At 36.3% G+C, this 24699-nt stretch overlaps 1 protein-coding gene across 1 annotated transcript in view; it reads right to left on the reverse strand.

Annotated features, from left to right (window-relative positions):
- Positions 1-247: 247 nt before the first annotated feature.
- Positions 248-24699, reverse strand: part of FAM198B (family with sequence similarity 198, member B) — a 35916-nt gene continuing 11464 nt past the window's right edge. The window contains exons 2-4 of the mRNA XM_004685357.2: positions 22438-22652; positions 4431-4657; positions 248-1148 (exon numbers count right to left, since the gene is read on the reverse strand). Coding sequence (XP_004685414.1) covers positions 941-1148; positions 4431-4657; positions 22438-22652 — 650 coding nt within the window. The 3' untranslated portion in view covers positions 248-940. The remainder of the gene's footprint in view (positions 1149-4430; positions 4658-22437; positions 22653-24699) is intronic.

Consider the following 24699-nt stretch of genomic DNA (forward strand, 5'->3'; position numbering starts at 1 on the left):
TATATGCTCAACATCTAGTCCCATTGTCAATATCAATAAAATTAGATTAAATATAGTAACACAGAATAAATTTAAAGAACTCCATTATTAATAAAGTATATAGAAATTATAGTATATCTTTTGTAAATATGAAAAAAAAAATTAAAAGTATCCTTTTAAAGCAATCCTTATAAGGACAATTTCAAATAAGAACTTCATGCTTTATAATTGCTTAATTTCTAAATCACTATATATAAATTGAACCAAAGTTAAAAAAATAAAACTACCTACTATTCAAATTGTCGCATTTGGATGGTTACCATATTGTCAACAAAATTAATTTATCAAAAGCGATGAAAAATGTGCTCTTGCTGCTCAGAAACAGAAATGGTAGATGGGTTATATACTAGTAGTTTCACAAATAATCTGAAATTTTTATTTAGAATTATTTTAGGCTCTGCTGTTGTTGCAGATACTGGGCTTCAGTTTTCCAGTGTGAAGTTGTAAGCGGCCCCAGGCTGCATTGGGTTTGTCTTAACATTCAGCAACAATCCAATGTCATGAACCACTCTCATTAGTATATGATCAAATCAGTCAAAATGCATGAGATATAGTTATTAAAGTTGTCAGTACCTCTGATTTATACTGTCCTAGGAAATGACAGGACAAATGACTTCACGAAGATAGTTGGAGTAACAACTGGAACCATTCTATACTATGTGTGAGGACTCAGGTGACATCCTCTTAGAGAAAAATATAAGCAAATATTTTAAGCAGTCTGCACATTTTTGACACTATGTGTAGTGCTTAGGTCCATTATATCCTTAACCACTAATGGTTAAGCTCATTATTTATGCATTCATCTGTACTGCCTCATTCCTAAATGGACTTATGGTCTGTGTACGTGATTTAAAAACAAAAACATAAATATATCTAGCTTTCTTTCCAGAAGATTCTCTTGTTATTCATTCATAGGTAATACTTTGGCCCCATGGGCATTGATGTAGGTGAGAAGAATTTTGGCTCTTTGTTCTATTACATCAATTAATTTGTCAATACCTTGCCTACCTCCTTGACTTTCCCAATAAACCTTATCAAGAAACAGAGACTGAAGGAGTTTCTGCCTTAAGTGCTGGCTCTTCAAAATAGAAACTGCAGATTCGGGAAACCTGAAAAGATAAAATGATATTTCATTCTAAGTAACTGCTTGAAAATATTACATTTTATCCAATTTCTCTGACCTTCATTAATCTGGCATAAATCACACTATCAAACGGTACTTTGAGAATCAAAACATTTTTGTCACTGTCAAGCCGACACCTCCCTGAATAATAATATACCAGAAGTATATGTTCAAAGCAACTGAATTTTCTTTACCATGTGAGAAACATGATACACTAACATCCTACTTAAGGTCATTAGATGTAGACAAAGAGAAGACCAGAATTAAAAAAAGATACTGATACCCTGATAAAAATACATTCCTCTATCTTAAGCTTCATTTTACCAAGAGAAGCCACATTAATCTGTCAAACTGAGTAGTATCCTCATAAGTGTCACAGTGTAATTTTATGTAAGAAAAGATGGGAAGCAAGAGGCTGACAATTTCAGTAAAGTACTCTACTTCGGAAGAAGCTACATGACTGAACTTAATGTCAAATAATCTAGAATGTGCATAGTAAAAAAGAGAATCTAAGCTAGAATTGCTTTTGATTCAGATTGTATCAGTAATTCTGTGGCTCTGGGAGCAGTTTATTAAACTAAAATATTAAACTGTTTTCTAATAAATTTAGTAAAATTCAAGTCTCTCTGGAAAAATCTAAGGCCAATTTAAAAGGTTTCTTGTTGAATTACATTAAGAGAGCACACTGTTTGCTTTTCGTCATTTAGAAAGCATAAAGTCTAAGCTCTAGTACTTAACGTTATCTGAAGGACTTAGTAAAATTTCTGGTAAAAATCATAACTAATGTTTTGCTGACTCTCCAGTTTGGTTTCCTCTAGATTTCATGAAGATACTGATGAAAGCAGAGTAGAAAAATATGGGGATTTAACAGTAATTTTCAAGTTTCTTAAAAACTAAAACAAGAACATCTATTAGTTTGAAGAGCATTGTTTACCAGAAGTTTCAGGCATTATAAGCACTTTTCTAATTTTCAAGCTCAGCATGATCTTGGGGAGCATGAGTGCCCAGGACCCCCGGTACCTCTAGTACCTCTGAAGCTGCAGAAAGACCAAAGGCCACAGGCTAGGCCTGCTAAATTAACTGGAATAGGTATGGGATTAAATCATGCTGAAAAGAAGCCCTAAGCTCCCTGAAGACATGTACTATGTAACTTAATAACTAAAGAATTAAGCATTATTTTTCTTTATGAACTATTAATAACCCTTGATTTACAAATTCTATGACCTTTCAAGTAACTTAATTGTGGCAGAAAATACGAGATGGCACTGTTAAATACATGGATCTCTTTAATAACTTTTCATAAGGGAAAATCAAAATATCACTGTCACTGCATAATGTCAATAGAGGTCTAACTTTCTGTGCATGAATCTGGGTTAGCAAAGTCTTCTTTTCAGTGTGTGAATTATAGTCAAAGATGAGTTCATTTAAAGCCTTTTACTTTTCAGAGTGCACTTAAAGTTAAATCTGCTTTGAAAAGCACAAATAAAACAGCATTCATATTTATATCAGTGGATGGAATGAATGAATTATATTCTCCAGGAACTCTTAATTCTAAGGGGAAATTTAGTAAGTCATCCCTCAATAAGTGATGCCCCAGGTATGTAAATTTTCCTAATCATAAAATTTCCTCAGACACTTGGAAGAATCTGCCATATACTCTGCATTTAATCACCAGAGATGTGAGGAACAGGTTTTAGTAGGGTAAAACACAGCAAAACTCATGAAATGGGCCCTCACGAAACCCAGAGCAACACTGTTATCTCCAGTATTAAAAATGTGTAAAATCTGCATTCTCTAATTTACAGTTCTTAAGTAGAATTATGGAAACGTGCTTCAGTGTACTACTAGCAAAAATGACAAACAGTAACAGCTCATGTACACCACCATTTACTGCAGAGAAATTAACTTAGATTTGAAAGAAGCAGCTTCTACATTCAACTTTTATTTATTTGTTAACCATGTTAAACTGCTCTGCCATAGGCTTACAGAAATGTTTGGGAGCCCAACTTCACCCCTCACCAAGTGCACACACTTCATTCACCCTCAATTTCAGATTTGTTTGTGTGCTTTCTGGCAGTTACTTAACTTCACAGACTTGTAAATCTCAAATATAGCCCCCTTTGCTCTGTCATTCTGATTTCTAATCTAGAGAGACAATGAAGCAGAGAAAATGAAGCAGAACCCAGCACTGCTATGAGCTGGGACCTGAAAGTTTTAGTCTCCAGAGGCAGGACTGAAGAGCTAGGATCCTATGTCTGGGTTCCTGCTACTAAGCGGTGTCATAGTTTCCTTTATTTCCAAATGGATGTAAGCGCAAATCTGCCACTGGCGACGCTCCCTTATATTATGGACCATTCTGAATATAGAAACATTTCTTCCCTATGGGCCTCCCTGGTGGCGCAAGGGATTAAAGCACAGCACTATGAAGCTATCCTCAAACACTGCAGCACGAGTTCAATCCCCAGCCAGGAAGCTAGTCTGCATGGAAAAGCAGACCTCTCCTGTCTCAACCACCACTCCTCTCAGCAGTGTATTTCAGTCAGTCCATCTGTTCTGCTCCCCACTCTGTCTCTGGTGAATCCTCTTATCTCCCCCACACCTCTGGCCTGCACCCCAGCTCTTGTATGCATAAATAAATAAATCTTTTTTTTAAAAGAAATATTTCTTCCCTAACCTCCACCAAACCTCCCTTTCATATGTTAAGATACTTTTTTCCCATAACCTATGTCTATTGGAAGCTTTTTCAAATATTAAAACTTCCTCCTACTTGAAACAGCCTCTGTCCTTTGATGCTGTGTTCTAGTCAACAGATTGGCTTTAATTTTTCAGCGCATTCACAAGTTGCCCAAGTCAATTATGACTTGGACACTCTGCCATGTCAATATCTGCATGTCTGCTTTCCCCCTCCTATCCTGTCCAGTGTCCTCATTAGAAAGACTCTGCCACCTGCTTATCCCTGCTCATCCAATGCCTATTCCAGAGATCCCTGCATGATTCCAATTTAACCCAAATAGATTTTCATGCTGAAGGCCAAACGACATGATAAATGTGAAATGCAGTGAAAGCTTTGTGTCGTGACTCCGTAGCTGGACTCTGGTTCTGTTCTGCTTGGCTTTGTTTCACTTTTCTAGGTTTCCCTCCCAGATCCACATCCACAATTCCCTTCAAGGAATAAATCAATCAGACAAAGGCTGTGCATTTTCCCAAAACCTCACTACGTAATTCATATACACGCAATGTCCTATAGATGCTACCTCACACAACTTACTCGTTGATTCCTTCCAGCAACTTGAAGTTTAAGTTATCTTCACTTCTGTCAAAGAAACCCTTGTTGTCTATAAAGACCAAGTGCCTTGAGTCTTGCTTTCGCTGAATGATGTGTGCTAGAGCCACAGAATCCTGTTTGTCACATTTTGGCCTCAGTCCATTCTGTACACAGGCATCTTCCTTCCGAGGTCTGAATCCACAGCAATTTGTATCTAAGCGATTATAAATCTGAAAATGAAAACAAAAACAAAATCCAAACTGCTGAGTATAATCAAAACTTGGGAAAGTTAGATTTCCAAAGAACTGGTGTTTCTAAATAGCTGACTTGCCAGAATCTAATAGGGCCAGGCTCATTTAATTAAAGGCAACTGTCAGAGTAAGCCCAAACTTCATAACCTTCTGACTCAGCTGTGTGATTATAAGCATTTCCAGCTTCTGCTAATAGTTCCAAAGCCAGGTTCCAAGCGAGGCATCATCATCCTTAACAGTCAAAGTTCCCACTGACATCACTTGTAGACACAAGGCCAGAATTTCTAACTCTGCTCAAGAAGATAGAAGCCATTGTACTTTTACATAGTTAAGAGGTTAGTCTTATTTTCTCCCTCAGATTGGGTCATAAAAAATCTGAGCTACTGGCACTAAGCATTCAGAGCATCCTCTAAACTCACTGGAACTCAGCACTATAGTATCAAACCTGAAGATGCACAAGCAAATCTACTGAAATGACATGGTATCAAAACAAGAAGAAGATAGCCACACACTATCCATTTGGAGTGCACAGCTAGATTCTAAAAGCGAGAATGAACCCAAATGTCAGACCTATTGAGTTTACTAAGGGGAGAAGGGGCTATTGCCTTATAGAAGAGGGAAAAAATAATTGTTTTCATGTCTTTGGGGCAAGGACAGAACTATTCATCAGGGTAAATTAAAGCCTAGGCTCAGGAATTAGATAAATAAACTCAAATTTCTGCTCTCCTGTTTATTAGACTTGTGACCTTGTGTGGATCCCCATGCATCACTTCCAGAGGAAAATGAAGTAGTCTTTCATTTTGCCTCCCAACCACTGCAAGCTAGGCAAATGAACCTTTCTCCCTGAATTCTGCAGGCAAGTGAACTTTGTATCTGAGATCACTCTCGAGAAGCAGGGATTGTAAGAGAAGTTAAGCACAAGACAATTTTCAATGAGGTTTATGTAAAAACAGTCACAGGGACAGGCGTGGTCACTGAGCCTCCAGATAACAACATGATCAGCAGACGAGGGAGACTGTCAGCACTGGGCCAGGCAACTGATCCAGGGGGCTGTACATCTAGCCCATGGTTCATCCACAAGGTCACACAGGCTGATTGCCGGGAAAGGTAAGTCACCACTCTTAGTGGAAGTATGTTTATGAGGCATGAAGACAGAAAAAGTTTTCCAAAGGTGAACAAGAATGTCCCACGCAAATCACCATAGGTTAATGAAAAAAAAGAATGAATTGAAAACTATTAGAAAAATTGATTGAACCCTTTGTCTTCAAACAATTTCATCCATGTTATGTAGTACCTTGACCACCTTTGTATAGAAGAGAAATCAGAAGAGATTACATCTGATTGCCAACTATTTAAGTTGAGGTCAGGGGGTTAGGGAGAACATGAAAAATAACCCATCTCAATGATAGGTTCATCCAGTCTCCCTTTTAAAAATATGCACTAGCTAATTTCAAAGGATATATCTGTGTGTCATCACTATCATGTTTATATTGTCATAATAATAATACCCATATAAAAAGAACCTGTTTAATTAGTTTCAAAATGTGATCTAATTTTGACAACACTGTCAAGTTCTATCATGTTAGGTAAGAATATTTAGAACTTAAGTTTTAAGGACAAATCCACCAAAAATTTCTCTGCACCCTAAACTCCTTTCTTGTTGAGTTCACAGTAGTGAGGAAAGGACAAAGGGGTGTAGCTACATTTCTACCAGTTCTACAACAAAATCATGAGTATTGTGTATACTAATACTAAACAGAGTTTAGTGCCTAACTTTAAATATCTTTGTAAATATTATGCTTTCCTATTTTTAATCTACAAGATGGAATTCAAAGGCAGAGTTGGAAAAGACTTACTTAGGTCATCTTTTTATTGCCTCTCCACTATTAGATTGTTTCCTACAGTGTATTTTTAAAGTGCTTTGTCTGATCTAAATTTGAATTCCCTCAACAGTCTGGGATGATTTCATCACTTCCCTGACAGACAATGGATGTGCCATTCAAGTCTAACAGAACTTATTGTTGAAAACGGAGGTGTGTACTCAGCTCAACTTTTCTAGAAAAGGTTTACTACTCCTTTTATCCAGAAGTGTGCTTGCACTTGGTAGGTGTGTTACCAGGTTTTGATTATGTGTATGTCTGTGTGTGTACACCTTTGGATGCAGAATGGAACTGTAAGATCTCAAATAATGTATTTTCTTTTTCTTATCTTCCAAAGATAATACATTATGTCTTTGTTTGATTGCCCTTGTCTAGCAAAGTAGCAACTCAATCTCATTCCCTAAGGCTTCTTAGAGATTTGTTTATAGTCCTCCTATTGAATTAAGATTCAATACACCAAAAAATAATTGATCACAAAGCCATAGCCCACTCCCTTAAATTCAGTGTCATTTTGGTTGGCATTTAACTTAGTTATCCAGTGTGTATGTTTCTGCTTACTTGTAAGAGAGTTCACCTGCTTTTTAAAGCCTTGCAAAACATATCTTAGACAGCCATGCATCCACAATGCGCCTTTAATATCTTTAGTGTGTACATTAAAACAATCATTTCACACAACTATTGCACAAATAATCACTGTAGCTCACACCTATGTGCCTATGTTCTTAGATAATTCACCTACAAAGGAGACTCTGGGGGTAAATTTTGTCATTTAAGGGATTGTGAGTATTCACATTACTGTAGTTTGTTCAAATGCACATCTTCTCATTCCTTAAAATAAGGAAAATCTTTTACAAAACTGCTATTCTGCATTTGAAATTACTGCCAACCATCATTTTCCATAAAATCACTCTTTCCACTTTTAGGAAAATATATCCTTTCAATGTTTACCTAACTAAAATTATACTCAGAAAAATCCAGGTGTTCCAGCCAAAATTTTTTTGTTGGTGGGATATTTTTAAACATACTTCCTTCAAAGTTTTTTTGTTTTATTTTTTAATTCCATTTTCCTTTTGGTAGAGCTAGTTTTGCTATAGAAAAAAAAAAATCTTGTGAGTGACTCAAGTTATGCTCCTATAGCCTAAACAATGAGGCCTGTGTGACATTAACTAGTCCCCCCAAATCCAGTAGAGATCCAATGATTTCCTGCTGTTCTGCAAACTACCTACGCTAGATGGGCCTTTGAAAAGTATTTGCCAAAATAATTGTTAGATTCTCTATAACTTCTTGTTCTTCAACGCAGTGCAATTAAGTGACTCAGTACAGGAAATGTCTGAGCAGGCAGTAAAGATTGTTACAGAAGTACTGTTAATATAAACAATGGAAAACATGAGTTATTTATTGAGTTTAGTATATGCCAGGAAATGTCCACTTAATGCTTTCTAAGTGTTATTTCATTTCATCCTGATAGCAATCTTAAGAGCTAGGTGTTACCAATAGTGCCACTTGGTCAATAAGAAGACAGAGGTACAAAGAGGCTGTGTGACCACCTCAAGAGGTACAAAGAGGCTGTGTGACCACCTCAGCTCATAAATGATGGAATTTGGGGTTCTATCCCAAGCCCTTCAAAATCTATGCCCTTATCCAGCCTGAATGTCTCTCTGGGGTGGCACTCAAAAAAACAAATGCACCGTATAGGATACTGAATGATACTAGACTCAATAAATACTTCCACCAAAAGACAAAGGACTTCAATGAATGTTGATGAAGGAGAGGATATTGTATTTGGGCTTTAGTAGATAGTGTTGGCCCAAAACACACACAAACTCACACACCAACACACAGGCAAGTAGTTGAATGTAGGAAACCAAAGGTATCATTAGGGAAACTCAGAGTGTATTACACCTCTCAACTTTCCTGCTGTTCAAGACCAGTTACATTTGTTTTTTATCCTTTCCCCCACAATTCCCGTGGACTCTTGTTAAAAGGAACAGAATTTATTATTAGAGAAATGAAATTTTTACAAATACAAAATACCAGCCAAATATGTTGTTAGGTTATTGAATAGACTCCATCAAATTGATGCCTATGATTCTAAACAGCTATTTGCAATTTTTGTATCTACATTATCATAGACTTATATGAACAGGTAAACTTCCATGGATGGTACTTTGGGTAGCAGAGTGTGAAGGGGTGAAGTGAAAACAGGTAGTCTGAGGGTGAAGGGGAAGTGAAAGCAGGTAGTCTGAAGATAAGGTGAAAGGGGCATTGTGCCTACAAGGAGAAACATAAATATCAACGAGTTTTCAAGTTTCACTACTATTTTCTCCTGTAGAATTGGAAGAAAGGTCAAAGGAAAGTAAGCAGGGCATTAGATTAAAATATTACAAGAGTGGATCTTCCCTGGTGGCAAAACAGGTTAGGTCACAGCACTGCAAGCCAGCTGCAGCTGCTTCAGTGTGAGTTCGATCCCCCCCACCCAGGAGGTGACCCATATGACACCACAGACCTCTCCTTATCTGCCCGCTGCTCCCCTCAGCAATGTACTTCATCGATCTGCCTCCCTGCTCCCCACTCTGTCTCTGGTAAATCCTCTCACCACCCCTGCACCTCTGGCCTGTTTCTTAGTTCTGTATGCATAAGTAAATACATCTTTTAAAATAAATAAATAATAAAATGCTACAAGAACAAAAGCTTAAGGGAACCAAGGCCAATGAACTTTAAAGTTAAAGAAAGTAAAAGGAAAATGTTCCTTTCTAAGCTGGTAGAAATTCCCTTTATCCAAACTCTTTTGTCATTCAATACCACAGTTAAATTACATAACCCTGCATATGTTTCTATTTCTGTTTTTCTACATTTCTCTGTGGGTCTGAGTGTCTATGTGCTGTGCTTGCATGGGAGCATTTCATTTGGTATGTCAATATTCTGAGAGTTTCAGCATCCCTTTTCAAGTTATTTGTTGTTACCATCTGCAAACTAAGCCTTTATAAAAAAAATTTCATTTTTAGAGAAAGCTTAAATTATGCAGAAAACATATGTTGAGTAGAACTGAACAATCATCTAATGCCTGGCACAGAGTAGGCAGTGGATTTATTAAAAAGAACTCTGCTGGAAGTTGGTACTCACTTCCAGGAGACTCCTCCAAAACTGTCTTCTACTGGGAAGAGTCAAATAAACCAACAAAATAATGACATGAATCTTTAAAGAAATGTCTGTGGAATAGAGTAAAAAACAAACAACAAAATGGAAATGGAACAAATGATGAAACTGCTTATGTTTGCCTTTGTTCTTGGTTGATTTCTTTACCTGAATTTCATCTCACCAAACATGGACCATTCATTTTATGTCCACGGAGTCTGCCTACACCTTGCATGTAACAGGCATTTTATAAATACTCAACAAGCAGGTGTGACAGGAATAATAATGGAGCATCCTTTTCTATAATTAGTTTTCTGGAAGGTTCATTTGAATTCCAGCTACTTCACTGGGCGTCTTGTTTGTTTTTAGAAAATGCTGACAGAAAAGAAGTCTCCTTTTAGCAATAATCTTGTCCCCAAAACAGTAAAGTGACAATGATAATCACTACCACTATCAGTCCCATGCTAGGCAAGAGAAACTAAAAACATGAGCTTATTTATTCATCAGCTGCTAACTCACATTGGAAAATCCTTGTACATGAATGAATTTGTCTTAATGTAAATTGTTGGCAATGGAAGGGAAGTTCCCTGTAACATAACAAATCTCTGAAGATAGACCAGATCACCAAGAGCAACCTCAAATAAATATCACAATCCCTGCAGCAGCTGCAGTTCCTCTTACCTGAAGAGCCATATGAAACAGAAGCAAAAGCAAAGTGTTCTCACCAGCTTGCACCTGTATCACTTGGTAACTCTCATCTCAAAAAATAATAGGTTTCTCTTTTGTTCTGGGCTGCTATGGCAACAAGTGCCTTAAATTAACATGCATGCAAATGTGACTAGCAGAGCAGTTGATGAATGCTGAGAAAAGTAAAAACAGTTTGCAACCTATACATGTCAACAGTCAGAGGCACCCTGTGTCTCTGCCTCTGTAAACAGATGTCATTGCTCCATGTCACTTACACACTAGAATTCCACACTTAAACACAACTATAATTGACACCTATTCAATGCAGAATCTCTAGTTTCTTCCACAGTACTAAATCATAATACATAACAGTATTTCGTTATGTATAAGTAAAAATGTTTAGCACTTTAATGTGTTAAGTCCATTTTTACAGATTCAATGTATATAATCCATGTACCACACATCTCAATGAGTACCAGAAGTCAGACATCATTCTATCACAGAAAGACTGAAGAAAATCACCGAGCAAGTGCTGATCTATTTTTAGAGAAAGAAAATTCACATGCTATAATTTGCACGAGCAGAGCAACATGAAAGTAGACTTTGCCAAAGGCACACCCACCTCCTTATAAAGATTTATAAAGAGCATGAAGACTAAAAAAAAAAACAAAAACAAAAACAAAACAGTAACTTTATATTTTACTACATTCTAGCTTATAGAATGGACTTATATTAAGCAAATAAATTTAAAACAGGAATGAAATAACATTAATTAAAATGTTTAAATGCTGCTTTTCCATTAAATGAAACCCACTTTTTATGACTTAACCTTAAAAAATGAGTATAAACTCAAAACTGTATACATCAGAGAGAATGTCACTAAAAACAGTTCTTTTACCTGACTTGATGTATATAATTTTTAGTATTCTTATAGAATTCCTGTAATTTTGGTTTCTCCTAAAATGTAGTATTTTGTTATTAACAAAAATAATAAAGATAAACTAATCACCTCACTAAAACACAATTCTAATTATGGTGACAAATATTATTTGCATAATGAAACTTTAGGTAGGTTCCTGAACCTTCTCCTAGGTCAGTCTGTGCACTTCCTTGTAAAACCTATTTTCAGCAAGAACCCAAGGTCAGGTTCACAGAATATACCACCATACCATCTGATCACTTTCCATGTCAAGTCAGGTCCCCATCCAGGTAAAGTCTCATCACCCTGAGCTGCTTCAGCAAGAATCTTGCTTGACTTATTTCCATCAACCAGCCCCTTTCCCGGGTATAGATCCTACTGGCACATGCTCTGCTCAAGGCTGAGCCAAACTTCTCTCCTCCACTGTAAATTCCCTTGCAGTGGTCCCGTATTTGCTGTGTTGGTCCTGTAAAAAGTCTGCCTTAACACTTGCAACAGGTGTCACTGCATACTTTTTTTAAATTTTTTTATTTATGCATACAGAGCTGGGGTACAGGCCAGAGGTGCAGGGGCAGTGAGAGGACCCACCAGAGACAGAGTGGGGAGTAAAACAGGCTGACTGATGAAGTACATTGCTGAGGAGAGCAGTGAGAGAATCAGGAGAGGTCTGCCGCGCCATGTGGGTCACACCTGGGGCTGGGATTGAACTCATGCTGAAGTGGCTTTCGCTTCTCAGTGCTGTGCTTTAACCCACTGTGCCACCAGGGAGGGCCCTGTCACTGCATATTTTTTTCTTTCACAATGATTAACAACAATAATGTAACATATCCAAAAGCCATTAAAATTCATACATCTTGTAAAAAAATTCTCTTTGCAAAATAATTAATTTGACACACTGACTAGTTTTTAGTGATTTAAAATAAAATATTGCTTGATAGTAGAATGATAGTCAGCAGGGGTGAAGGAGTGAGGTAAGTAAGTTGTGAAGATGAGCCTATAATTAGGAATACCATACTGTGTAGTTGAAATTTGCTAACAAAATAGATCTTAAGCATTCTCACTACGCACAAATACATCACACAAACTATGCATACTGACAAATGTGTTCGTTAGTTTGTGTTCAGTATTTCACAATGTATTGTATGTAAACCATCATGTTGTATACTTCAAGTATTTGAAACTGTATTTGTATACTTCAAGTATATGCAACTGTATTTCAAGTACATGTTGACTGTATTTGTCAATTAGATCCCAGTAAAGCTGAAGAGTAAGACTGCTTCACTAAAAACTTTTTTCAAAGATTATTTGTATGTGTACCTATAGAATTTCCTATTTAAAGATGGAGTTCCTTGGGTTAGCAAATGGATGTATAATAAAATACTGTGCAAGATACAAGAATCCCAGGACACTGATAAAGCACTTTTACATCATCAAGTTTCTGATAATCAAAAAAAAAAAAAAAGCCACTGAAAGGATATGTATTATTTTCTTCCCACATTACAAATGAAGAAAGTAGCTTGGGGATGGGGGTAGAGTGAATAACCTGCTGTGGAAGTTTCACTACCAGTGAATAAGGTGGACTGCAAACAACTTCTGACTTACCGCACTACCTCCCAAGGTAGAAAAGACAAAATCCTAGCTTTTAGGGAGATTTCAATATAACTTCTGTATGTGTAATTAAGTATGTGTCCTTCATGTCAGTGTACATATTCAAAATGAAAGTGAATGTTGACTCTCTTCCACTTACCTACTGGGATCAATTTCATGCAAATAGCTAAATATTGCAAGACCTCTAATTAGGACAGAATTTCATGTTTTCCTCTCTCTATTGTCTTGCAAAAGCTTAGAATCACAGAAGTACATAATAGTGGCTTTGAAGTTACTAGATACTACTCAAAAGGGAGCTTATTTCAGAAAAATTACCCTACAGTCAAGATTCTCAAACATTTTTATTTTAGAACCTTTTGACACTCCAAATGATTGAAAACTCCAAGAAAAATCCACTTATGTGGGCTACTTATCATATGGAAATTAATCAGTCCCAACAGATTCACTCCATGTTAGCAAATATCAAACAGAAAAAACTGTTTCAACTTTATTATAGAAAATTTTGACTGTGTGGACCCCAGTAAAAGCATCAGAAAAGTCATTGCTCTGAATGTTCCATTCAACTTGACTATACACAGGAACACTCTTTAGTTTTTTAAATTTCATATATCTTAGTTACATCTGTTTATAAACAAAAACTGGAATATGGTTGGGAGGAGCATGGTAATATGAATCCTTATGAACCAGCTCTGACTGGTTCATTGGGCTCAATTTAAAATAATTACATACAAAAAATATATTGATCCTGATGAATTCCATGTTCCTATGGAAATACTACATTAACTTTTCCATGTTTTTCTTATGTGCTTTCTAGCAGATTGTTCCACAGATCCAAGGCACAGACTTCCTGTTTTCCTGGAACACAGCAGTTAAGGTTGATTTTAAACTATCTATGGCTCAGTGGTATAGGATTAGTGAAGAAGTCAATTCTAAAAGTTAGCTCAAGCAATGCAGACAATAATCTTTAGGTCTCAGAAGGTTATTGAGGGAATCTCATAGGCATCCTCAAATCCCTGATGTCTCCAGCTAAGTAAACAAGATTTAGGAGCAATATAGGAGCTAGGCTGGTCAATATCAGCACAGCCTAAAAATTCCATGGCAAAGGTTGAACTAAACAAAAGCGATGTATAATTAAATAACATATACTGTGCTTTTGATTAATAATTTCACTAGAATGAAGCCAGACCTGCTCACTTGGTTATCACTTAGCAATATGAAGTTATGAATATGACTTGTTTGATGAGATGTTTTCTACTTTGATTCAGAATGCTACAAGAGCAAATACCTATGTCAAACAATTTGCTAGCCCATGTTTTATGCAAATTACTGCCAGAAATCTCTGAGGATAAATGCTAGATATAGGTGGGATGAATATATAACATTCTTAAGACTTTCAAGCTGGAAACAGACATTCGAGGAATCTATATTCTCCTTAACAGGAGGTAAATGTTTTGAGACATAGAAAACACTCAACAAGCATTGAGTCAGAAAACAGGAATGCATGCTTGCTGTAGAGGTCAGGTAGTTAATAAGCTATACCTCAGTGACAGATGAGGGGTTAGTGTGGCTGAACCACACTTTTCAAAGTTGCCTCTATAGAAAATAGATAGCTTAAAGCTTTAAAAAAAAAAAAATGGAAAGAAGAAAAGCCCCATGCAGTAAGCAGATGGGGTCTATAAAAGTCAGGTCTTGGGCCCTCCCTGGTGGCACAACAGGTTAGGACAAAGCGCTGCAAGCAAGCTGCAACAGCTTCAGTGTGAGTTGAATCCCCAGCCCCGGAGGTGACCCACATGGCACGGCAGACCTCTCCTAACCGCCCGCTGCTCCCCTCAACAGTATACTTCGTTGACCTGCCTGTTCTGCTCCCCACTCTGTCTCTTACCACCCCTGCACCTCTAGCTTGTACCCCAGTTCTGTTTGAATAAATAAATCTAAAAAAAAAAAGTCAGATCTTCCTAGAATAATGATATCAATTTACAAAAGATTCATAGCTCGGTGTTTGTGAACTTACTTTCTCCATCCTGTGATACCCTTTTTTCTTTAATTTATTTTTATTTATGCATACAGAACTGCTGGGGGTACAGGTCAGAGATGCAGGGGCAGTCAGAGGATTCACCAGAGACAGAGTGGGGAGCAGAACAGGCTGACTGATGAAGTACACTGTTAAGTGTAGCAGCGGGTGGGTCAGGAGAAGTCTGCCGCGCCATGTGGTCACCTCCGAGGCAGGGATTGAACTCATGCTGAAGTGGCTTTAGCTTCTTAGTGCTGTGCTTTAACCCAATGAGCCACCATGGAGGGCCCTCCTGTGATACTCTTAACAGAAATTTTCAGCAGCAGAAGTATATATTTCACTTAAGGGACAAAGAAAGTGAAACTGCTTGTCTTTTGAAGGATAGGCCAGTTTAATTCTGTTGTTGGCTACCTAATCTCCCTTAAAGTTTTCAGAACTTCTCAGGGTGAAGGTACAACCAAGCAGGTCTGTTTCTGTAGGGAGACCATGACTTCTAGGTTAGATGCCAGCATATGTAAATTGGATGTACTGAATTCTGAAAGGAGCCAGCATATGTAAATGGGATGTACTCAGTAAATATTCAACATGAAGCTGAATGTGTGGTCAACCCAGAGGACATCTGGGAAGCATTGTACTAAGAAAGAAAGGCAATCGTTCCCAGGCATGGAAATAGCACTGTGCCAGATTCAAGAGCCAAGTCACAAAGTTTCAAATGACCGAGGACAGAGAGTGATAGCACTTGTCTTGACTTTACATAGAAACCCCTCAACTAAAGCTTGCTGAACTTAATTGAATCCTATAAGCAGTATCCTCTGTACTTATGATTCTTGGTTTTGTTTATAAAGTAAAATTAAAAGTACTCAGCTATGCAATAGGAAAAATAGAACATATGGTAGTAAAGCAAACTATGAAAATAAAACACCTACAAGCAAAGCCTTTCACATGTTATAGTAGACAAAATCAATAAAAATGCTTTGTAATATTTGTCACATTAGGATTCTGGATCCAACCTAGGGAAAAAGTTTTGGCAGTTGCTTTATAAGTCTTTGTACTCAGGAATAGACCCTCCCTTATGTCCACTAGCAGTTACACCCTTACTGCTGTCACTGTTAAGGCAAAGCCTAGCAAGAACCTGCCCTTTCTAATTGTTAACAGTACAGGACTCAAAATTTTCAGAAAAATTCATGTAGTCAACGCATTAACAGTATGCAATTTTTAAAACACACAAAGATGGACTGAATATGCATAAAGATTATTTTAGCTGACTGAAATGATGCCTGTTAATCTCATGATAGTGATCTCCACTGAGAGAAAAAAACAGGAAGAGAGTATGATACAGGGGGCTTTAGCTTATTTTTAATGAATGTATTTTATCTCCTAGTGTTACATAGTAAATATTTATAGATGAAAGATATGGTGTCTGGGATTTGCTTCAAGTTAATATGGGAATGGGAATTACATGGCAACAGTAATAAAACACAACAATCATGAGTTGTTTGCTTGTAATATTTAGATGACAAGTACATTAAGGTTCTTTATAATATTCACCTACTTTCTATATGGTTAAATTTTTCCATAATAACTACAATGCACCATGGAATTTCTTTTCCCATCAAATGACAAGGAATTTTTTGCAAGAAGTAGTGTGAATACAATTGAAATAGAAAAATAAATTCAGCATTGATTTGCACAATAATTTGTACTTAGGGAAGACCAGGCTCGAGGAGATCAGTTAGGAGTCTAATAGCACTGTGGCCTGTAATGATTATTAAGAGTCTGGTTAAGGTAGTGTTAATAAGCATAAAAACGAAAAAGCAATTGAAGTGATCTTGAAGAATTTTCAAAGTTTAGTGCTACTAGAATATAAGGCACGAAGCAAAGAAGATTCAAAGATGGTCCAAAATTTTCCACCTGGCTGATTTTAAACATGGTAACATTAGGAACAGAAATAGTTAGGTCAAGAGGCAAACTGTTAGGCAGTGAGGAGACAAATTTGCTTCTAGACAACAAGATTGAGAGGCTAAAATGACAACTTGCAATTTAAAGTAAATTATTATTTAGCTACACATGCATAAAAATTATGTCCTTTGTTCTCACTCCTCATTTATGATGACTTATTTAAAAATAAAGGGACATCAACTAAAGTTATGTAATGAAATAATTGAATAAAAATACAAGTCAAATATCCTTGGAATTAATATTAAGACCGCCCAAATCCTTCTTTAATAAAAATATTTTATTGGCATGGCTTAGTCATTTATACCCTTTTCTCTGCAAAGATACCTGTGTTCTTTGATAGAAAAGCAAATCTGTATGCTCCTTTTATATACTGCCTTTTATTTCACCTTATTATATAAAGAAATAAAGATATCAGAGATGCTTAATATCAATTTTTTTCTGGCCAATTTGCTCATGTATTGCAAGCAGTCCTCAGAAAAATGAACCTGTAGTGTCACAAGATAATCTAAAAAGACTTCTGAGTCCCATTTAAATAAGTCCTGTATTATAACATCATCAATACTGAAAATAATTTCTTCTAGTGACAAAGTGTGATAACATATGTACAGTAGAAACTATGTCAAAGGTAGGCTTTTGAATTTCATTTATAACAAAAGGAAAACTTAGTTTTTTAAAGTTAAAGTTCCTAAGTAAAGTTCCTAAATAGGATTCTGTACATCCTATTTGCAAAGTTTGGAGTTTGTCATTTTTTAAAAAAAAGATTTATTTATTTATTCATACAGAATTGGGGTACAGGCTAGAGATGGAGAGGGTGAGAGGATTCACCGGAGACAGAGCAGGGAGCAGAACTACTGAGGGGAGGAGCGAGCGGGTCAGGAGAGGTCTGCCATGCCATGTGGGATCTCCTCCTGGGCAGGCAGGAATCGAACTCATGCGGAAGTGACTTTAGCTTCTTAGTGCTGTGCTTTAACCCACTGCGCCACCAGGGAGGGCCCAGGAGTTTGTCATTTTAGTGCAAGAATCATACACTCCACAGGTCTTTTGCCTTAGAGAATAACTCTCTATAATTAACTGGGCCACTATGATTCTAGTCATACAAAGGAATTATGAAGATGTTTAACAAGCAATAAAAATCAGGAATATATTATTCTCAAAACCCTCTGTGTCTTGATAATCTTTGCTCTCCAGATCCCAGGCTAATCAGTGTATCATCTAATATTGCCAAAATTAGTCCCATTTTTATACTACTTGCAACCAAGGTTGTATGTGACTACATCATCCCTCACTATTAGCTAGCACGCCAATGAGAAAGTATTTCTTTTGCTTGCTGGAACCCACCAATAAATGCATTTCTAGAGACCATTTAGATAGGCAATGTACTAATTCTGCAAAACAAAACTGAGCCAAATCGTACATTTGAAATCCAGTGTCTGGGGCTCTTGAGTGCTTACATTCCTTGTTGACAATCATGTGTCTGTGAGTGTTTTTCTTCACTGACCTCTGAAGGAGACCCTCATAATTCATCATGGAGTCCAGATTTGGATTCTTTCCTGACCTACTATATTGAATATTTCTTCAGAACAAGTATTTATCTAGTGAAAAATAATGTCAAAGAAAACTACCTCTTGAGGGCGGAGAGAGTCTCATCCATCTTTTTATCACCAGCATAACCTGCTAAGTCTGGAACAGAGAAGAGCTCAAAAACTGTGTCAAATCCAGGTGGAAAGAAATATGCGTGACTTTTGTTGATGGCTGAAACAAACAGCTCCCAGATTCCACCTTTTTTGAGTCCCCTCTTTGTAGATACTCCCCAATTTCTCATCAAATAAACTGTTCTTAGAAAATGTAAGTGGAGGAAGGACTCCATTAAATACATATAGTATTAAATATCTATTCATTTGATTCTTTTATTTTCTAAACCTCTAACTCTCTTCCTTGAATAAAACTTTATTTACTTGTTGCAAGTACACATCTCTTCTTTTCCCTTTTAAGTTTTAATTTGACAGGTTGGCTTTCATGTGTTAATACAACATGTGGTAGTTTTCTTCCATCAAACAAACAATGCCCTAAGTAACTGTGACATTTTAAGATACTCTGCTTCTAAGAGAAAAGTTACAACGTTGAATAAAACAGAAAACTGCTCTTAAGAAATTCAATTTATTAAAGGAGACAAGTCAAAAATAATTAAAATTTAACAGCTTAATATCTAGAATTATAAAAGTACATAAGATTAGGGAAATGAAATAATTATTTTATTCATTTTTATGTTTATATTCACCTTTATCATTATTTTTGAATGATTATTTTCTTAGTAATATGTAATACTGACCAACTAATATGAACCACACATTTTTCTAAATTGCTTACATGCATAAAAATAAAATATTTAATCCTCTCAACAATCTTTCATATAGGTAATAAGATTGTTCCTATTATTAGAAACTGAGGCAGAGGGAAGTTAAATAGCTTCTCAATGTCAAAAAAAAGTGAATAAACAGATTTAGAATATAGTAAGCAGGTTCTAGAATCTCAGTTCCTAACTCAGGCTATCAATGAGATCAAAACATAAATGTTCTATATCTCAATCTTCTAGGTTACTTATTGTAATCATTTGAAAGAAATGAGCAATCTTGGAAACTCAAGTACTCCCTAGAACACTACCCTTTGTCTTCCTAGCAGAGGTGAATTTTTTTCTATGCAGTGCATAACCCCACGCTCCAAGAATAAAAGGTTACTTGTGCCTCTATCATATTCTACAGACCTAGTAAATGGCACTGACTTTTTAACTGTATGAAACAAAAAGAATGTTGTGTACAAAAACTTAACAACTAGGTTCTGTATTCTGTTGCCCTTGCTAGAGCAAGTGATTTTAGTTTGCTTCTGGCATAAGTTTCTTAGATTGCTTCAAAATCCCTACCAATATGCTCTAATACCTATCCAAGCACCAATTATATAAAGTAAAATATCTTATTCATATATTAAATCTGACTTGATATAAAGACTTTAATGTAACTGATGAAGAGTATTGTATAAAATAATTATTTACTATGATGGTCATGGAAAAGGAACTAAGTTTATTCATTTGTTTGCTAAGTAAATCTTTCAATAGACATCTCTCTTATATAAATACTGTATAATATCAAATACAGAAAATAAAAAGATCAATTAAGATGTGATCTTACAAAAATGTAAGAATACTCTAAAAATCTATTGTGAGCAAATTCAAAAGAAAAACTAAAGAAACAAACTAAGTCTTTTCAAATATATAGGATTGATAAAGGTTAATTATTATAATATGCAAGTGATTTAATAAATTAATAAGCAACCATTACAGAAATTTTTTAAATGACAATAATATAAGAAGGAAATTCACAGAAAACAAAGTATAAATAGTAAACTGTTGAAACCCTGATGTCCTGAAGCTCATTCATAATGAAAATATACTTTGTTACAGCTGTGGTTGCTTTCTATAGGATAAAGCATAGATGTTGAGAAATACATCTTTATTAGTTGAATAGTTATAAATTCCCTTAATGGAAAGGGGAATGGTAAAGACTGAGGTTAAGTTGAGTTCCAGAAGTAAAACCAATGTCACTAGAGGCCAGTTCTAAAAGGACACCCTCTATCTACCATGAGCTAGTGCTTATGTTCATCAGCTATGGGACTCAGGTCTCCCCTTTCTCATTCAGTTCCAGATTGATGGATGTCCTCTACCCCCTCTCCACTGTTCTCAGGAACTTCAACATCTATTGTGCCCACTACACAAACAGCCGATCTTACAGTGCATTTCTTTATTTGCTTGACCTTTCATTCACTCTCCACCTTCTTTCTAACATATTTTATCACAAATTGCTCATTGACCTATGGATAACTTTACTGTTGTTACACATTAACACTAAAATATAGAATCTAGACTAAACCAAATATCTATTAGGAAACTTACTAGCTATGTAATGTCAAACAAGTTAGGTAATTATTGACAGACAATTCTCCATGGGATTTCTGCACATCTTATATCATGTTTTGTTTTACAAGAATAACTTCAAGGATATTAGTAAAGCAAACAGCCTTGGGAGATAGAAAGAGTGTCTCCCTCTGGGAAGGAAGGCAGAGTTGTTTGCTAACCAAGAAGATAAACTCTCCAGTGTGCCAAATGTTAGACAGATTTACTAGCAGGTTCTTATAAGATTGGGAGTATCTGAAGCTTACGTTCTTCAGCAGTGACATAAACCCACCACATGTAGAATTCACCAGAGACACTCTGTACCACCCCAGTGGGACTCAAGAGGCAAAGGAACATAAAGCTCACACCACGTGCTGTATCCTACATGATGGCATAATTTGTCTTTGACCTAGGAGTATTATCTGCTGCAAGAATCGATGAACAAGAGCAAGCTAACTTGTTAGGTTACATGAAGAGTAAAACCTCAGATTTTCACAATTCTTGATAATACCCTCCATGTGCCTCAATCTGCCTAAAATGCAGAGAGGGCGCCTTCCCTGCAGATTAAGAATGCTAGTCAAAGGGAATAATGAGATAATATACACATGGCGGGCCTCACAGCTAGACTATTCAGTAGTAAGTGATGACTCCTGATTGTCTCCTTGGAAACCCAAATGTCCTGCTCCCAAGCTCATCCTCACTGGTGGCTCTGCAGCACTGACACCATAAATCATTCTCTTTTTGAAACTTCCTAATTTCTAGACTGTGACGCTGCACTGAACTTGCTTTCTTCCTATACTTTTGGCCTTTTTGAGTTTCTTCCTGAAGTGGCACATGAAAAGGAATTAACAAAAAGAGAATTTCTTGCAAGTATCCTTAGACAGCCTTAACATGATTGACAATGATTAGCAACAGAGAAAATTAGTTTTTCTAAAATGGGGGAAGGTAAAAGCAGTAATCAGAATAGAGGGGTAGAATCATGAGAACTTTATCAAAAGGAGATAAAAGAAGAAGCTTATAAAATGTTGAGTCACTAGATTTTATACATGGTCATTACTTACCATTCTCAATGTCTAACTTTAATAAAATTATTTGTAAATAATTACTAGAATGGGAACAAGTTAAATAGTGGCTATGAATTATATGGGTAAGTATCCACAGTGTGGAATGAAGGAAAGGAGAAAAACTTTTACCATTAACAGAATTCAGGGAACTCCAGCTCTAGCTTTTAATGGCTGAAAAACTTTGGTGAGTTACTTAATCTCACCAAATGTCATTCCACTCACCTCCCAAATGGGGTGAGACTATCCCTTCTGAAGAGTTCTGGATGGGTTGGCTCAATAAACTGTAGCTATGACAAGCAGAACTATTATAGGATTGAAGAATTACTTCCCCAGAAATTAATAAAAAAAGGCTAAAGGACCTTCCTCAAAGGATATTTCCTAAAAGGATATAAAATTTTGTAGTGTGGTACTTACTATACTTGCCAAAGACAGCATTAGAGAACTTAAATTCTAACTCTATAAAATCTCCAGATGGCAGAAAATACCTTTCTGTCAGATTTATGTAATTCAGTGTCTGTCTCAGAAAATCACTTACTTGAATCAATACACTTACCTGTAACAAAAAATCAAAGAGGGCCATCTTGGACCACTCATGATGATGGATTTCAGTGCAACCCCATTCGGGCTTGGGTACTCGACCATTCTGCCAGCACTTATGTTTCAGCAACTGCTGATAAGCTCCCCAGGTGAGCTTAACAGAAGAGTGTGTCTCTCTACTTGTTGCAGATAAAGATGTGTCCCAGAGAATGACTGGACATGGGCGGCCATCTACAGAATAAAAAAAAAAAAAAAAAACCTCAAGGTTAGCAACTAACCCTGGTCACACACTGAGTTACAACCTTTCTCTCTGCTGTAGTCAATAGTTGATGTCCCCTTTGCCTTCTGACGATTAGTATTTTTATATCTCCATGGTGATGTTACCTGATAGAATTCATGAAACAGATAGTTACCATTACAAAATAAAAGCAAAAAATTAAATAAATAAATTAAGCAAAACACTTTATAGATGTGGCAGGATTAGGCCACGAACCATCAATAACAACGTGGTTCATGTGGTTTTATTCCACATCTAAAAGCAGCCACCACAAAAAAGGAAAGATTCAGACACTTATAATTGTCTATTCAATGTCTGAGTAGAGCTGCTCTCTATTTGAAATAACAACTGTCTGATTTTCTGAGACCACATTATGATGTCAGAAAGAAAAAGAATTTTTAGAAATCGCAAATTTAAAAGCGCAATTGCCTGGCTCACACCAGTCACTATAATCTCCAAAGGGAGGTAAGCAAGAGTACTTTTCCTCTTTTATTAGAAACAAAAGCACTCTCAGCAATGGATAATTTACTCACACATAGCTTCACAAAGTGTACTTAAACAGTGTCATGTCTTCAACTGTATCGTGCATAAAAGATTTTGCAAAAAAAAAATCTGTCCTTGAATTTTGTCTCACTTCTGCAGGTTAGGATTTCATTGAGAAAATGTATAAAGAATGATGTGTCTGAGTGAGGTCACCATAAACCAGGTAGACCATGATCAGGGACATTAAATGACATTTCAAACAGAAAACCAATAATATCGCTCTCAAACCCCAATTTCTGCTATATCAAGTTACTGAGATATGATACTGAAAGATCTGCTTACAACTCAAAAATCAGAATGACGGTCTTTAAAAAAAATAAGCCACAAAGATCTGAAAAAGTCCACTTAACTCATTCTTAACAGGTCTGGACAACAGAAGCCTCTGAAATTATGACTGGAATGCCCAGGCATGTCACAGGAATTTTTTGAAGCCCTTTCAAAAACCTCAGAGGTTCTCAAGCTATAGCTGAATTCTCTTTTGCTAAGACTTTTGTCTTAGCATTTGCATGTCTGCCTTCGTGCGAAATGTGTATCTCTAGCCTTTAGTGCAGAGAATCGTCATCTTCTCTAACCACTCTTGAGTTTGGTGTTACAGTGACCTCCATCATTTTAATAGCAATCACTTAATCATTGTAACCACCTGCATTCCAGTTATATTCAAAAGAAAAATCTTTCTTCTTTTAGGCTTGCAATTTAGGTCAGTGCATGCACAAATCCTTTAGATTTGTGAAAATTATAGCATAGTCATTGACATACAATTGAGAGAAAAATAGAGAAACATGAATCATCACTGAAGAACTTTGTTTTTAACATTACTGTATCTCCTTTTATTTTCCTTTACTTTACCGAACGATTTGGTGTTTCTGGGAACTAACTATCACCTGGGATCTAAAATAAATAGAATGTTCAATGTGTGTCCTCCAAACAGTATGCTAACTTAAATAATAATAATAACAATAATAATGAATTCCAGGTAAAGGCAGTCATTGCAAGGAGGAGACAAGGTTAGGTCAGTGGAGTCAAGTACAGGGAGAAGACACAACACAGCCTTCAAAGAAAGACACGTACATTAGACTTCTAAAGATAAACAGCAGCAAGCCCTATCTGTCAGTGTCTTTGGTCCAAAGCTCTAACAGATAGCCCTTTGCATTCTCATGACTAGGACATATTCAAAGAGAGTTGAAACCTGACACTAAATTTCAACAACACAAATTAACACAGGAGACAAGAGGGCACAGCTTCCTTAACAATTCACCCAAGGACTTCTGAGAAATGATCTATCTAAACAATTGAAAAGCTTACAATCTTCTGAGTTGTATTCCTTTTCACAAACATTTGTTTCTTGTTGAAAGTAATGTAAAGTAAATCTACACATTTGAGAAAGAGTGATGAAAAAATTAAAATATATTCTAAGAAAGCAACAATCATCTATACCCTCAGATTCCTCAATTGGTTCTG

This window comes from Condylura cristata, unplaced genomic scaffold (assembly GCF_000260355.1).
Source record: "Condylura cristata isolate star-nosed mole 26May11 unplaced genomic scaffold, ConCri1.0 scaffold00018, whole genome shotgun sequence".
In the NCBI taxonomy this organism is placed as follows: domain Eukaryota; kingdom Metazoa; phylum Chordata; class Mammalia; order Eulipotyphla; family Talpidae; genus Condylura; species Condylura cristata.